Genomic DNA, 17,426 nt, shown 5'->3' with positions numbered 1-17,426 from the left:
CTAGTAGATTTTTAGAAACACTAGCCTAAACGCAACTGAGCCGGAGTCAGGGGGATCTGGCTGTGTTTCCATTGCATTCCTCCGTTTCTGTTACATCTTGCTGCGTACTTGGGCACATACTTTCACTGCTCTTTAAACTTAATCTTCAGAAAGGTCTAGGAAAATGCCCACCCCGCCAGCGGCCTCTTAAAATCCTGCCAGGCTGGGATTTGGGTGACCAAAGCACGTTTTACAGTTACTCTGATGACACCTGGGATACCGAGTACTTTCTCCAGAATCTGTGAGGTTGCCAGCTCGCGCAGCTTGGGCGGCGCCAAAGCCGGCTGGGCTGGAGGCGAGCGCGTGGCGTCGGGCGGTTGCCTAGCGACGGCGTCCACGCTGGTCCGTGGTCAAGTCCGCGACGGTTTGCGGGCTACAGAGAGCACGGCCATGGAGGCCGAGAAGAGCTCCCTCGTGGTCCGGGACTTGGAGACCCCAAAGAAAGACATACAGATGCGAGTGACCCCGTCGGAAGTGAAATTTCTGGACGCGCTGGCAGGGAGGGTCTACCGCCTCCCAGTTACCGTACACAATCTCGGCCGAAGCAACCAGAAAATCCGTTTTCAGGAGCCTGTCAAGCCACAGGTAACACACCCAGGGGTGTTCAGAGCAGGGCCTGGGGAGTAGTCGGGTGCGGGCAGAATTGAGCTTCCTGTGAAGCGGTGATTTGGTGGGCTGGCCTTTTTGTTTCTTTTTTTTTTCCTTTTTGCTTGCGGCTGGGAGACAGGAGAGAAAAGTTGATCTGGAATCTCCCAGTTCCTTCATTTGGAGTTTGGGGGGAAAAGGGAAGAGGATTTTATGTGTCTCTCCTCTTAGCAGCCAAGAAGCTATGCTTCATAATGTAGAATTATGACAACTTATTCTCTATTAACTCCCCTTTGGGTCATAAAGTGCCTGATTACTCCAGCTACTGTAGGATAGCAGGAAGGGTTATTATTTCGTACTGTAACAAACATTTGTTTAGCACCTGCTACAAAATAGAAAGTAGGTGTGAGCCATGTAAAATGGAGACAGTTCTGCCCTCAAAAAACTTAGAAACTAATGAGGGAGGGGACTTCCCTGATGGTCCAGTAGTTAAGACTCCATGCTTCTCCTGCAGGGGTCACAGGTTTGATCCCTGATGAGACGGCAGCGACCAAAACAAAACTAATGAGGGAGTTAGTACAAGTTGAATAATCAGCAAAATTAATGTTCTAAGAGGCTATCCCTATCTTTTCACCTTTCTTTTGATTTAAAAGTTGACAGAACTTCATCTCTGTCACTGTTATTTTAGACTTTCTGTGTGAACGAATGGATATTAGTTTATTATGATCACATGTTCTCAGGGAGACTTGATATAGGACAGGTGAAAATAATTTTTGATGTGGAAGTGATGCATAACTGCATTTTCTCGTGAAATAGTCCTAATAATGATACTGAATGCAGCTGGACTTCTCTATGCAGATACGGAAAGGTTCACTTAAGATTACATATGTTTCTAACTACTGTAGGTTGCTATTAGAAAATGAATCCACAGTCCTGTCTTCAGTGTTTTGTTGACTCGTGTGGCCTATGGTTCAGTCAGGCCAGTCTTATGCTCTACTTTTTACACTTAAAAAACTGATGTACTGTTTACCTACCCTAAAGTGCACAGAAACTTGAAGTAAAGCTTGATGGATTTTTAATATGCATTTATCTCCATGTAGCTACCACTTAGATCAAATCATAGAATATTTCCAACACTACAGAGTTTCTCTGTAGTACCTGGAGTAATCACCCCATGGAGGTAGGTGACCACTATACTAACTTGTAATGAACCAGATTAATAGTCAGTTCTTGGGTTTCATATAAATGGAATCATTCTTTATGGATTTTTGTATTTACATGTTTTGACAGTAGTAATGTGTTTATTTTGTAATAAAATCATACAGAGCCTAACCCTTTAAATCAGGAAGTACCTGATTGCTACAAACACTATAAAATTAGAGAAATCATTTATTATTTCACTAGTTCACTACAGATGTATTAAACAATTGAATGTACATCTGGATATATTTTCTTTTAAAAGTCAAGTTGGAAAAAAAAAAAAAAAAAAGTCAAGTTGGCAGTAAATCCCAGATGTGGGCAAACACTATTTTATGGATGTCTAGGAGACATTTGTATAAGTTGTTCTTATGCAGTCAGAAGAAAAATAATATCTTTCATTTTAGTGTGATTTTTGTGTAGAACACAGGTCTTGACATTAGCAAGAGAATGGCCAGACAGGTTTACTAGTTAGAGGCCAAAGCTATGAGCTCGATATCAGTGTGAACTTATATTTGTTGCAAGATCATGATGTGTACTCCTGGTCTTTCATAGGTGTAAAGGGATTTAAGGAAGAGATAGATTAGTAAACAATATATTAACTGTCTTGGAGGAAACAAGAAAAAAAACAGGGTGCTATGTAAAGAGCATTGCTGTCGTCACTATTGTAGTTACTTAGGAAACAATTCTCTTAACACACGTCAGTGCTTCTTTTCCGTTTTCCAAGGTCCTGCATTCCCTACTATTTGCCATATGCAGTGATGTATGCCACCTACTGTGGGTTGCTGTTAGAAAACTAAGACCCAGTCCTGTCTTCAGTGTTCTGCTGACTCATGTGGCCTCTGGTTCTGTCAGGCCAGTCTTTCTTGCAATTGTCCTTTTACCCATGTTGGTTCAGACTTCCTTTTCTTTTGACCCATGTTTTCATTCTCCCCTCCTGTAAGAATCACTGCCTTCCAAATCCTGTCCATCTCCGAGCGTCAAAAGTGAGTTTTCATTTTTCTCAAACAAATCTTCTCTTATCTCCAAATTCTTTCTCCCCGCTGCTGCTGCTAAGTCACTTCAGTCGTGTCCGACTCTGTGCGACCCCATAGACGGCAGCCCACCAGGCTCCTCCATCCCTGGGATTCTCCAGGCAAGAACACTGGAGTGGGCTGCCATTTCCTTCTCCAATGCATGCATGCATGCTAAGTCACTTCAATCATGTCTCTTTCTCCCCTACTGGATAGTAATTGCATATGCAGACATTCATTAGAGTTTGGACTTGTGTCTGGTAAATGTTACTTTCACCTCAGAGGTCACATCATAAGTTCCTAAGAGTAGGGTTGGTGCCTTTGACACCTTTGCAGACCACCAAGAGTGCTAAGAAACTTGTAGTTTGGGTATGTGCTGCTGAATCACTCCTTGCCCTTCTTTTTTAAAGGAAGATGATCAAACCTGCTATGTGGACTTTTGGCACCCAAAGACCTATATTTATCCGTTGTTCTTTTTTAGTAATTGAGGGTTGAAAGTTGGGCTGTGGTAGTTATGAGGTCTCAGAGTCATTTTTTGCTGGAAAGATGACACTTTTAGACCAATTGTATCAACACATCTTTCCAGTACTCTCTTACCCTCATTGCTGGAAAGCACTGCTTGTACTCAGTCTGGTATTAAAAGCCCTGAAAAGTTCATTTCAACTTGACCTCCATTGTTACTCACTGAAGCTCTTTGCCTAGCGAGACTAGCTTATTAGCTGACTGCTGAAAGTTTATTTTGCTTATTCTTTTCTCTGCATGTGCCTGAGATATTTCTGCCTCCACAGGGAGCATCTTTCTTGCTTCTTCTCTACCCTATACATCCATCCTCTAAACCTGCGTTGAGTGTGCTCATTCCTAGCCCACAGTTATCATGTTTTCTCTTGGATTTTCATGATACTTAGGTCTGCATCACTCATATGACAACTGATTAATCCCTGACTTAAACATTATGTAATTTTCAAGGAATATATAAGATGCTTCTTTTAAGAGATTATATATTCAAGAGTTTATAGTTGTGGGGAAAGAGCTTAAGTTTTAGAGTCAGATAGATGTATGTTTTAAGTCCTCATTGACACTCTTGAACCTACAGGCACTCTTGAAACCTACAGTTTCTCATCTCTACACTGGGAGCCTTAATATCGGCCTTACAGGGCTGTAGAAGTATATTAAATGAGCTAATAGTTGTCGAATGCTTGACCTACCAGAAGTACTTAATACATAGAAGTTCTTCTCTTTCCCTCTTCAGGTCTTCCTGGAGTCTAGCAAATGTTTTTCAAGAACAAAAGTTCTTTTTCCTCGGTCTATTCCTTTTTATATTTCCTCCACGTTCTGAAGTCCAAGTCCTCATGCAGAAAGTATATAAAATGCTATATGTATTTATGAATGATGGGTGCTTGTACATGTATATTATATATGTATTTAGATTGAATAATATTTTTATTAGATTACTATTCCCCTTTCCTGTATTTTAGTACCTCATACTTCTAAAGGTGTATGTTGAGTGGCTCAGATGGTAAAGAATCTGCCTGCAATGTGGGAGACCTGGGTTGGATCCCTGGGTTGCAAAGATACCCTGGAGAAGGGCATGGCAAACCACTCCAGTATTCTTGCCTGGAGAATCCTCATGAACAGAGGAGCCTGGCAGGCTCCAGTGCATGGGGTCACAAAGAATCAGACATGACTGAGCGACTCAGCACAGCTCTCTTTCCTTTTTTTTTTTTTCCTGTTTTTTAGTACCTCATACTTCTAAAGGAGCCCTTGAATATTTACATATTTCTCGACTGACTGCATTTTCAGTTTCAGTTCATTTACCATTAAAAGTATATCTGAAGCATGTAGAATCATTAGGGCAGGAATATTGTCTGTATATTAATATATCTCTTGAAATAATGTGCACTCCTTACTACAGCTGCTCATATTATTTTCTTATTAGGAGTTAAGATGTGTAAGTTTTTTTTTTTCTCTTCCATTGAAGTTCAAACTGATTTTGACCAGTCTGGATAAAGCACTTGCTTCTGGCCTTCAGACAACAGCTGTGGTGGAATATCATCCTGATAAGAATGAAGACATGTGTGACCAACTTCTTATTTCAGTAGGAAATAAAACAATAGAGATCCCTCTAATTGGGTATGTATTCTTCATAATTAAGGTTAACATTTTGAGCATCTTTCAGATGAAAATAAGAGTCATAGTAATATTTTCTATTTTCTCTAATAGGGCTTTTTGTATTTACAGTATCCTTAAACTGAACTTCAAGAACAGATTTTTTAGCAAATTGTAGTGTTCAAAACAAATGAAAGACTAGCTTTCTGTTTTTTATTAAAATCACTTAGAGATATTCGACAATTGCTTGTATTCTTTTATTTCCCTTGAACTCACATCCTATTTTATTTCTGCCATATTTTCTGTACCTTTTGATTGCAAGATTTATTTTTAAAATGCTATTTTTACTGTCTCCACAATCATACTTTTCATTCTCATTCCAACAAAATCCATCTGGCTATCGTCCCCAGCTTTCCAGTGAAGTAGCTCTTGCATATTGCCAGTCTGTTGGTACCTCCTTTGTCTTTTACTTGATTTCTCAGCAGCATTAGACACAGTTAATCATTATTGCTTCTGTGGGCCACTTTCTTCTCTTGACTTACTTGCTACTATACTTCTTAAATGATTATTCCTTCTAATCCTATTTTACTTAAAAAAAATTGAAGCGCAATTGACATAGTAATATAGCACTGTATAAGTTGATGGTGTACATGTTGATATGATACATTTATACATTGTAACATATTACCATCATAGGGTTGGCTGACACTTGTATCACATTTACTTGGTCATCATTTCTTTCCTGTGGTGGCCAACAATTAAGATCTTGTCTGTTAGCAGCATTGAAATTTATAATATATTATTGTTGCCTGTGATCACTATATTGTATGTTAGCTCTCTGGAACATATTTATTTACTAGTTCCCAAATTGTACCCTTAAACAAAATCTCCCTAATTCTCCTACTTTCCAGCCTATGATAACCAGCATTCTTTCTATTCGTATGTTGTATATATTCCTAAATGGATTATTGTTACCCCATAGTCACATTTTAATTTAATTTTAAATTATTGCTGTATTTGCCTCACAGAATTTTAAGTAATGCAGACGTTTGGCTTCAAGAAAATCAAAACGGTGCTCTTCTGAGATTGGCTAAAGAATATGGACTAGTGTAATGAATATAATATAGAATTAAATAACTGATTTGGAGATTAATTTTAATACAAATAATTTATTTGACCAAGACATTGTGCTTTTCATTTTACATTGAAAAAAGTATTGTTCTGTTCATTATAAAATTACCTGTTAAAGCTATTATAAAATTTTTAGATATTTTTAATATATATACTTGCACAATCCTTCTTTTTACAGCAAAATATGATTCTATAGGTATTATTTCTTTGTTTCTATTTGCCCACCACCAGCAGAATTAATATTGAAATATTAATATTAGTATTAGATATAAGCCTTTTAATAGTTTCCCTTGTGTTTTCTTTTTTTTTTTTTATCATTTTCATGAACTAAATTTAGATGTGCAATTATTTGGGTTCTCCATGTTAAGAAATTCTGCTTTAGCACAGCATCCCATTTTGCATAGGAATCAAACAGTTGACACATTTTAGGCAAGGAATAAGCTATTCCTTTGCACCATTGGAAGGTATTTATTTTAAAAAAAGAAAAAGGAAGGTATTTATTTAGCTTTGAGAGCATTTCCAAGTTTGGAGATAACTGGTACTTGGTATTAGTGTGTTGGTCATTCATTCCCTTCTCCAGAATTTCCTTCAAGTGTGGCCCTTAGATAAGGTTCAACTGGTAACTCATTTTGCAGAGAGCATTTGGAGTCAAGAGGCACTTCTCCTGATAGGTGGCTTGATTCTTTTCGTCCTCAGAGGTCAAATGTCTTGACATGTTGTGGTGCATATGGACCAGAGAATTTTTTTATACAAGAGGAAGACAAACCAGTAGGAAAGCCAGAGAAACTATTAAATATTACCATATCACCACACCCTTACTCCTTAAACCATATATATGTGTATGCATGTATCTACATTTATATGTATGTGTATGTGTGAAAGATTTTCAAGAAATTATTAAGATTCTTTTCCACACCTAGCTAGAGAAAAACTTTGAAAAAATGTTCAGCTTTTCATCTTATATTGTTTGCATTATTATTCTTCTTTTAGATCTTATAAACTCTTTATTAACACAATTGTGTATATACACATAAGCATATTGTAAAGAGATGTACAAGGTCATTGATCTTTTTCTGTCACAAAATTACAGTCTCTTTATGAGAAGAACATGGGTGTTTCTTAGAATATGCAGCATAAACAGGACAGTCCTGGCTGATCTCTGGAATGTCTGTACCTATCCAATAATACAAAAACATGTATAAACACAGATCCCAGAAAGAAGGCCCAGACATCAATGAGTAACACAGTATTTGTGAATGTTTTCTTCAGGTATTTTTATTTGTGAATTTTGGTATGTTTGTATGTATATATGATTGTATGCAGGCATGTATATGTTTATATTTTGGAGGTTGTATCCTAAGTGGAGTGAATTAATTCGTGTGTCTGGCATATAACCTAAAGATTCAGTAAAGATCTGTTATTACTACATTTATTATTGATATTGTCATCATTGTTAGGTTTCTAAGGTAATGTACATGAAATCTAGCAAAATGGATTCAAGGTTAAGTTCCTCAATGTTATATCTAGATAATTCCTTGGATAAATAATCTAGGCTGTTTAAGTCTTTTGTTTTTCATCTGTAGCATAGGAGCCATAGTATTTACCTATCTTTCAGAAAATTTGTTAATATCAAACAGGATAATATTCTTAATGATGCCTTATAAACTAAATTAGTATCCAGATTAAAAGCATATATGTGTATATATATATATCCTTATGAGACATGTATATAGGATTAGAATGGATTTTTAAAATGCTTATGAAAACATGTGCTATAGATAGGCACATGAAAAATCAATTGTATCCTTTTGTTCTTTGACCTTTTCTTAGTCTCCAAGTGATATTTTATAGTATCCCACCTTCTTTTATTTCATCAGAAATGGCATCATCCAAATGACTTACTTTGTTAAGATAACTGGTACCCTTTTGAGGGAGGGGGCAAAAGAACATATGGTGTATGTATGCCCCCGCCCCTTCTGCGGGGGGTGGGCAAAAGAATATATGGTTTAGGTGGAGATTTCAGAATAGAGTTCCAAGTATGTTTTGAGCTGCAAAAAAATTGAGATACACGGGTAACCTTTCAAGGTGAGTACTTGGGAGGGTATTCCATGTATTTAGGCACAAAATCTGATTTTTTAATTTAAAATGTCTCTCGTTATCTTTTTTTGTGTCTTCATTTCACAATTTTGTTTACTGACAAATGTCCCACCAGTAGACCTGTAAGGAAACTGAAATCTCTTTTAAGGAGTTAAGATAAAAGTCCCTGTGGATTTAACTATGAGGTTATAGTTGTTAAAATTCATCATATGGTCCTCTTTTCTCCTCTTCTAGGTTGATTCCATCATGTCAATTGGAAATTGAGCCTGAAGTTAATTTTGGGACTTTGGTTGCCTGTAGTAAAGTGTATTGTAAAGAGATTAGTATCATTAACCATGGCAGTGTGCCAGGTAAATACTTTCTCTTCTATAAATTAACTTAAACTTTTGGAAGAAAATCGGTAATGTTTGAAATATATTGTTATTGTTCTTTCACTCAGTAATGTCTGACTCTTTGTGACCCCACGGACTGCAGCACGCCAGGCTTCCCTGTCCACTATCTCCTGGAGTTTGCTCAAACTCATGTCCATTGAGTTGGTGATGCCATCCAACCATCTCATGCTCTGTCATCCCCTTATCCTCCTGCCTTCAGTCTTTCTTGTGCAATTAATGTATTCTCTGGTTCACCCTGCCCCTCAAAAATTAGGTCTGTCATTTGAAAAAGTTCAAAACTGAAGGTCCTTAAGTAGGATTACTGTTTTAGAACCTGATAGGCAATATCAGGAAAGATGAATCTACATCCTTATGATTCTTATTAATATAACTTGACTCAGATGACTGATGACCTCCTTGAGGATAGACATAGAGTGGTGTCATAGAAGTGACACAGTCCTTAGAGCTTTCCAGAAATAGAATCAGGGCACAGTGCCTTCCAAGCTGTGTGATCTGGGATGAGTATCTTTAAGAACATTGAATTTCAGATTCCTCATTTATAAACTGACTAATAAAATATATTGTGGTTAATTATGTATGTACCGAAGGCTGTAATATGGTACTTGACTTATCACAAGTACTCAGCAAAGATTTGTTCTTTTTCTCTATCATATGCAACTTTGAATTCACATACTGATCCCTTACTTACAGGCTCTTACTAACATTTTGTTGAAAGAAAAAGTGCTTCTCTCTTCTCCATGAGATTATTTCTAGAGATTCTTACTGGGACCTAACAGTTTGCATAAAGGCCTAGGGGTGTGTGTGTGCGTGCACACATGTGCCTGTGTCTTCACTGATATATAGTAGGTATACAATCACTTAGCCTTTCATTCTCTTGATTGAATGGTCAGCATCTGGGATGATAAGGCAAACATTTTTCTCAAGCTGAGATGAGGACAAGCTCCAGACAGGCAGGACATTTCTCTCTTGAGATTGCTTTTTGGGTACATGAAACAGGTCTTATATCTAAACCTGTCTTACACTAAGTGAGGGCATTCTCTGGGGCTGCTGGAATGAACAGTGGAAATTATTAAGACAAAGGAAGTCTGATACTTTACTGATTTCTTCCTGGGATATAAACAGGTAAAACTGATAGTTGTTCCTCACTGAATGTTACTTATTTCACTTTCCATACTTTGTTTTTTAAATGTTTGAATTTCTGAATTCTGTGAGATTGTGGAATATTAGGCCCATTTGTGCCTGACTCCAGTGTTAAGGCTGAACTCTTTTATGGTGAGTTACTCTGGTCTAAATAGTCCTTTAGATCTGATTATGGAGCAGTGATATGTAATTGATAGAATTTTATTTGTATTATTTTACTTTCCAAAATTTCTCATAACTGTTGTCCATTACAAATTCTTTAATGCTTTGATCATATCCTCTCTTTATTTTAAATTTATTCTAAATTGATTCTAAATTCTAGATTTTATTCTAAAATCTTACCAAATTGTACATTTTATTACATATAAAAACTCTCTATAAGTAAAAAACATACATTTGAATTTTAATTGAATGTTTAATATTACTTTATTTAATAAAAGTACACATATGGACCTGAGTCCATACATTTTAGGAAGAGTAATTCACGTTAACTTTTAGTATGTGTGCATGGTATTGTAGTTAATACTATTATTTGTAAATTATAATTGAATATTATGAAATGTTAATTGCCATTACCTTGCAAGCTGAAACAAATTGTTATCAGTGAAACACATTTTCTTTCTGCTGCCTTTGTCCCTCATTTTTGGAGTTGAATATTTTTTTCTACCCTTATCAAAACTGATAGTATGTTTTATATTCACAGTAGCAAGTGCCCATAAAGTGTCATAAAGTCCTCATTACCCATAAACACAATATATAAATATTCATGAGAATTATGTATTTTCATGAAGAAAAACACTTAAGCAGAAAATAGATTCAGCAACCAAAGATGATTTTAATAAAATTTTCCAAAAGAATTTTATGTGACAAATATTTTATAGTTTTAGAATCAAAGATTAAGTGTTTACAAATACTCAGTGAAAGCGTTAGTCGCTCAGTCATGTCCTACTCTTTGTGACCCCTTAGACTGTAGCCAGCCAGGCTCCTCTGTCCATGGAATTCTTCAGGTAAGAATACTGGAGTGGGTTGTCATTCCCTTCTCCAGAGGATCTTCCTGACCCAGGGATTGAACCTGGGTGTCCTGCATTGCAGGCAGATTCTTTACTATTTGAACCATCAGCGAAGCCCTTATGTATACTTAAGAGAACATTAAAAAGCCACACTTGGCAAGTTCATGATTTGTGTAGCTGTGTTTTCTCTCTGTGGTACTCTCACTGACATAGATGCTAGAGTTTATCTATGTAACAACTTCATGATGTTTTATTTTAATAATCTATTGCTGCTGCTGCTGCTAAGTCACTTCAGTTGTGTCCGACTTTGTGTGACCCCATAGACGGCAGCCCACCAGGCTCCCCCATCCCTGGGATTCTCCCAGCAAGAACACTGGAGTGGGTTGCCATTTCCTTCTCCAATGCATGAAAGTGAAAAGTGAAAGTGAAGTCGCTCAGTCATGTTGGACTCTTAGCGACCCCTTGGACTGCAGCCTACCAGGCTCCTCTGCCCATGGGATTTTCCAGGCAAGAGTACTGGAGTGGGGTGCCATTGCCTCTCCTTAATAATCTATTATGGAGTAACTATCCATGGATTTAGCTGAATGTTGTCAAATAAATTTTGTTGTATTGCCCCTTGTAAGAATGTTTGCCTAACTTACCAAGTAGTGCTTATCTTTTCACTTTGAAAAAGCATGGTTTAGTCTTTAAGATGTTTCTAATATTAGTGTTTTGTGCTCTGGTAAACTCCATTTCCTCTTTTATGTTTTTATTGTTTCTTAGTTTTTAATCATTGAAGATTGAAAAAAAAAAACAGCATTTTTTGAATTGCAAACATTTCCCTCTTCCCCTCTTGAATCTTTAGGTACTTTTTCTACTACCATGTTATTATGTGGAATAGTCTTAAAAGTCCATAGAGTGATCTTTACACACCATTTCTGGATTTCAGTGGCTACCTTAGGACTCCTTTAGGTTTATTTTACCCCACATATATGACCTTTCTCTTGCTGTTAATGCCCGCTGCCTCTCTTCCCCTGATCATCAGCATCATCTCTTGACATCACTGTCTAGAAAAGCCTATCGTCATCTCTAAAGCAGGAAATTTGCTAAATTGAATCAGACCCAGAAGTGGTCCTAAGAATCTTTTCTTAGCCAGAGAAGCACATACTACTTATTCTCAGTGTATTTTTTGTTTGTTTTCTTGGAAATCAATGCCATGAAATCTCAACATACTTTTCATGTGTGACACAGTGTTGGGCATATACTAGGCATTTAGTGAGCATTCATTTATTTGATTTGACCTGGAGTGAGGTCTTCCAGAGTCCAAATCTTGGTTACAGTATTAACTGGCTGGGAGGCCCTGGGCAAACAATTTATACTTCTCGAATATTCATTGCCTCACTTATACATTAGGGATAAACATAATACCATCCTCATATAATTGTGGTGATGATTAATAAAATGCTTAACATACTCTCTGACATACATAACATGTTCAATAAATACTGTTGATGTTAGAATTATTCTTTTTTCCCATCTTCCTTAATTTTCTTGCGGACTGCTGTTCCTTTTCTCGGTACGTTAGAAGTGAGTGTTCCCTAGCATTTGTTATGAACCCTCGTATTTTCTCAGTCACTCTGCTCTCCCTGGGCAATCGCTTCCATTCCTGTTACTTAACTGATGTCTATACAAGACTTTGCATTTATTTCAGGTTTTTCAGACTTAACATGTCTAAAACTAAACTACTCAACTTCTCCCCCAAAGTTCTTCTTTTCTGTTTTTCATTGAATGTCACCACCATGTAGATGGCCAAGTCAAAAATTTGGCAAAATCCTTGACATCTCCCTCCTTTTCACCCTCTACCCGCTTCCTGAGTCAATTATTAAATCATGTCTATCCACATCCTTATCATGTCAGTAATCCTATTTTTCTTTTGTCCCATTGTCACTTTTTTTTTTTATAACAGGTCATCATCTTTTTTTTGCCTTATAGTTATAACAACCTAAATTATTTCTCTGGAGTCTCTTCTTATCTGCTTGTAGTTCATTCTCCACACATTGGCCAATTTCATATCTTAAAAAAATAAAAATTTGATGACAAAAATTCTATCTGTAACATCTTTCCTTCAATGACATCCTTCTCCTAGGATGATGTCCTTGCTCCTGTGTTAACATTAAAAAAAAACAGTCAAATATTTCATTATTACTAATGGCATTAAAGTTACATAAGACAGAGTAATGTTTGTGTACTCAGTATTCTAATATATTTAAAAGGTTCAACAATGTTCTTTTCTTAGGGGTTGTTCCTGGATAAGCTTTTGCACCATTGACTTTAGACTCAGCCTTAGCTGAACTCATATAGTTTTATTTTCTTGGAGAACTGAGTCAGTAATACTTGTTTATTTGTAATGGATATAATTTTACAGATTTTTGCTTTATGTTATGATATAAAAAAATAAATATTTATGTCATTACCATGTCTCTAAAAATGATTGGATTAACACGTTTTGTTACTGTGAGTTTGTTGACCTTTTTTCATCAGGTCGTTTCTGGATTTTAAGTTTTATTATCTTTTTATATTTTCAGTACTTTTATTATGCTAATATTTTCATTCTCCTAAGTTAAATGAATAATTTTGGAGAATGTCATCAAATGTGATTTAAAACTGGTAAATTAGGAATCTTCAAAGTTGTTTATGTGGACAGCATGCTCATTTGTGTTAATATTGTATAGTGATATCAAAGACACTCATGACTGGCTGCTTCCCATTTGTTGGACATTTTGAGCCCTGCTTGGCGCTATGCACTGTATGGGGTGCCAGGACTACAGAGATGGAAAGGAGATAGTATCTGCTATAGACTGCATGCTCTAATATAGGCACCTGACATTACCATAAACTATAGACCATTTCTGCTTTCAGAATAAGAAATTTTTGTGGGCTCCTTCTCATATGCTTTTTTATTCTAGAAATTCATTCCTTTCACCCTTTTCCTCTGTGAACTACATTAACTCCATAATGAGTAGTAGTGGTGGTTATAAGCCCAGTGGTCAGAAACATCCAGGTGAAAATCCCAGCTCTATTAGTTAATAGCTGTAGTAGTCAACTATTGATGTGGAAGGAACCATGCCATGATTCTGTAGCTTAAGAAAGCAATATTCTTGCCTAGAGAACTCCATGGACAGGGGACCCTGGCAGTCTGTAGACCATGGGGTTGCAAAGAGTTGGACTAACGCTTTTATGCAGATTAGCAGGAGCTTGACTAACCTGGGTGACTCTGCTTCAGGTTGAGTGTCTGAGCACAGTAAGCAGACAGTTTATTTTAGCTATTGGTGAGGGTTGAGACTTAACACCAGGCTCAAATTTATTGGATGACCCTAGAGACTGGATTTACAATCAAAGCTATGATTCTTGGTCCACAGTAGACCATATACTCTGTAATGTGTGTCTGTCCCCTACTAAGTGAGTGAATGTTAACATTATAAGGATCCAAATGTAAACCATCTGCTCTCATTCTCCTTAGGTATCTTTAAAACAGAATACCAGGGCCAACTACCCATTGTCATTTTTCCAACCAGTGGTGTTGTGAAGCCCAAGTCATCAATGGTTATTAAAGTGGATTTTTGTGCAGACCAGCCCATAGTTGTAAACGAATTGGCAAAGTGAGTGTATACTATGGTTCTTAATTCTAGTGTAGTGCTTGATAGTTTCCTGTTTCTCTTTTCATATATGCCTTTTGTCTTTGAATGTATGTTAGCTTCTTTGTTCTTGGAGTCAGCATTCATTCATTGAGTATCTACTGTTTGCCAAGTACTAGAGACTGAAAAAATGGGAAGAACTGGAGAATGGCATATGGGTACACCTAATAGGAGCTCCTAGTTTGAATTTTGTGGGGATGAGGGAATGGATCAAGAAGGAGCTCCATTAAGGAGGTAGTAGTTGAACGAAACACCTGTTGTTGAGTAGAAATTGGCCAGCAAAGAGCAGTGGTGTGATTTGAACTGAGTGTGTGTGTGTAGGAGAGGTGGATATTGGTGATGGGAGTAGGTTAGAGGAATGATTTCAGACAGAGCAAGTAGAAGATAACTTCCTAGAGGTTAATACAGTGTTACACATCTTGAGATCTGAGGCAAAGAGATGGAGGTGAGGAGTGATGAAACCAGAAGAACAGAATGGTGCAGGGTCCAGTTAAGGACCTTATAGGAAAGTTTTGTTGTTGTTGTTGTTTTTGCTATACTTCTCAGTTCATTAGCAGGATATGCAGTCAGTATAATGAGTCACCACTAGTATTAAAACAATGAAATAGAAAACATCAGAATGCATCTCACATACTAAGTTCAAATGGCATTTTGTAAAACTTGTTTCATGTGTGTGTGTGTGTGTGTGTATTTTGCATTGCAGTGTAAAATGCATTTCTCACTGAAGGCCACAGTTCAAAAAAAAAAAAGTTTGAGAAACAGTTGTGAGCCCTGATTCAAGCTTAGGTTTTATTGTAAAGGCTGTGGAATCTCAGGAAAGTTTTAGGATTACTTAATTACTTTTCATTTTAAAAAGCTCATGTTAATACCAGTGTACAAAATCAAGAAGTATAGATGTGGAGTGGATAGCCTGACTAGAAACTGTAATAGTAAGGCAGAAGAGAAATAATGAAGGCTTCAGCTAAGGTACATATTAGGAGTATGGAAAGAAATGTGCAGAATGGAGGTATGTTATGGAGGTAGATTTAACTAGATTTAGTAACTGGTTATAGAAAGACAAAGTAAGAGGAGGTTCAGGTCTGTGGGAGAAGATCTTGACTCCAGTTTTGTAACGTTGGAATTGATTTGCTTTGCAGAATCCTTTGGAGCCTATTAGATTTACTTATATTATGAGTCCCATAAAAAATTTCGGTCTAGATGTATTGCTTTGAGAGTTGTCAGTTCATAAGTTGTAGATGAAGCATGAAGTGTTAAAAATAACTTTGAGAAACTAGAGTATAAAAAAGTAGGAGAGAAACAGCATTATTCGTGGAATTTACAAAATACCCAAGTCTTAGGAAAATAAGAAGGTAGAGTCTAAATAAGTTGAAGGAAAATCATGAAAGTATGGTGTCAAGAAAGCTAAGTGAGGGGAGATGTGTAAAGAGATGGTATCAACCATGCCCAGTGTGACAGAGGTAGAGTGTAAGTTAAGGACTTTGGTGATGGCTGTGGTTTGGTCATTGATTTGTGCTATCTGACAGGGCAAGATTCAAAAGGATTGCATTTATGCCAGAGAGGGATAAATGTAAAGGAAGCTTCAACAGTAAATTCAGATTAGTCTGAAAAATGAAGTTTTTTGAGGGGGGATATTCATTTCAGCAAGTAAGTGGAGTTTTGCCGAGATACTTTGCTTCATAGAGAATTGGGTTATTAGGATGAAGATGAAGTTGTTGAGTGGACTTGGGGAAATGGGATGATTAGAAAAGAATCTCAGAATTCTAGAACTAGAGGTGGCCATATAAATCTTCCTATCTAACTCTAGTATTTACAGAATAATTGGTGATATGGAAATATCAATAATTTTTTTCTAGGTCAATTCATGCAGTTATTTTCCATCTTTGTTGTTTCCCAGAGACAATAAATTAGATTGCACATATGCCATTCTACTATGCAGGTTCAGACAGACGGAAGGACATAACAGTCTCTGTCACATAACGTGAAAGGAACTTCTCTTAGGTCTTCAAATTTTAATTATAATGTGATTTTATAAAATTTCTGCTTATATAAATATTTAGGAGAAAAAGTGTATAGAATTCTAATTAAAATATATATGTATAATTCATTATCTTGTAGAGTGAGTTTGCAAGATCGTCCAGACATATTCTTGAATATCAGAGCCCGTGTGGTTGAGCAGATTATTGAATTGTTAAACATAAATAATGATAGAAAGTTGGAATGCATAAGCTTTGGTTCTGTTTTCTTTGGAACGTCAAAGATTGAACGTGCACTTCTGTACAATAATAGCCCAGAACCTATAAATTGGGTAGCCATAATGCAAGATGATTCCGTTGGAGAAGAATTGGTAAGTAAATAATGGAACAGAGGAAGATCAGGTATTATGTTTTGAAACAGATTGTTTTGAACTTACTAATAACCAACAAGCTGTTTAATTACTCTAAAAATGTTTTAACATGAAGATATGATTTCATTTCACATGTTTCCAAGGGTGACCTCAAAAAGTTAGTAAATCAAGCTGACCTTGATAGTAATCTATATCTGAAATAAACTAGATGGGTATTAATATGTCTTAGTGGCTAATTATGGGAGTTTATGTTCTCATCAATTTTTCAATAGTTGAAAGTTTTATGAGGTGCCTTGATCAAATTTATGTATGTTACTTTAAAGACATACATTCTCTCTATATCTAGCCTCTGGAATTTCAATAATTATTTTATGATTGCATTTTAAAATACTTTTCGTATATTTGCCTTAATATTCTTTTATTTCTGATTTTATATTACAGGGTACAAATATTAAACAAAGAACAGATGTTGCTTTAAATAATCTCGCCTACTTAAGGAAAATAAAGAGCATAGATATTACCACAATTATCTCCTGTGTTCCTAATGAAGGGAGGTTACTACCTTATCAAAAGATTTTAATTACATTTTGTTTCAGCCCAAAGTAAGCAAAAATTAATTTCATTATGGTGTTACTGATCAATGGAAAGTATATTAATGGTACATTCATCAGATTGATTTTAATAGTGCAACTTGGCAG

At 36.4% G+C, this 17,426-nt stretch overlaps 1 protein-coding gene across 1 annotated transcript in view; it reads left to right on the top strand.

Moving 5' to 3' along the window:
• Positions 1–243: 243 nt before the first annotated feature.
• Positions 244–17,426, top strand: part of CFAP47 (cilia and flagella associated protein 47) — a 479,971-nt gene continuing 462,788 nt past the window's right edge. The window contains exons 1-6 of the mRNA XM_043897451.1: positions 244–624; positions 4,813–4,964; positions 8,403–8,518; positions 14,210–14,348; positions 16,500–16,728; positions 17,170–17,330. Coding sequence (XP_043753386.1) covers positions 244–624; positions 4,813–4,964; positions 8,403–8,518; positions 14,210–14,348; positions 16,500–16,728; positions 17,170–17,330 — 1,178 coding nt within the window. The remainder of the gene's footprint in view (positions 625–4,812; positions 4,965–8,402; positions 8,519–14,209; positions 14,349–16,499; positions 16,729–17,169; positions 17,331–17,426) is intronic.

This window comes from Cervus elaphus, chromosome X, assembly GCF_910594005.1.
Source record: "Cervus elaphus chromosome X, mCerEla1.1, whole genome shotgun sequence".
Classification (NCBI taxonomy): Eukaryota; Metazoa; Chordata; class Mammalia; order Artiodactyla; family Cervidae; genus Cervus; species Cervus elaphus.
This window is presented reverse-complemented; position numbering and strand designations above follow the sequence as displayed.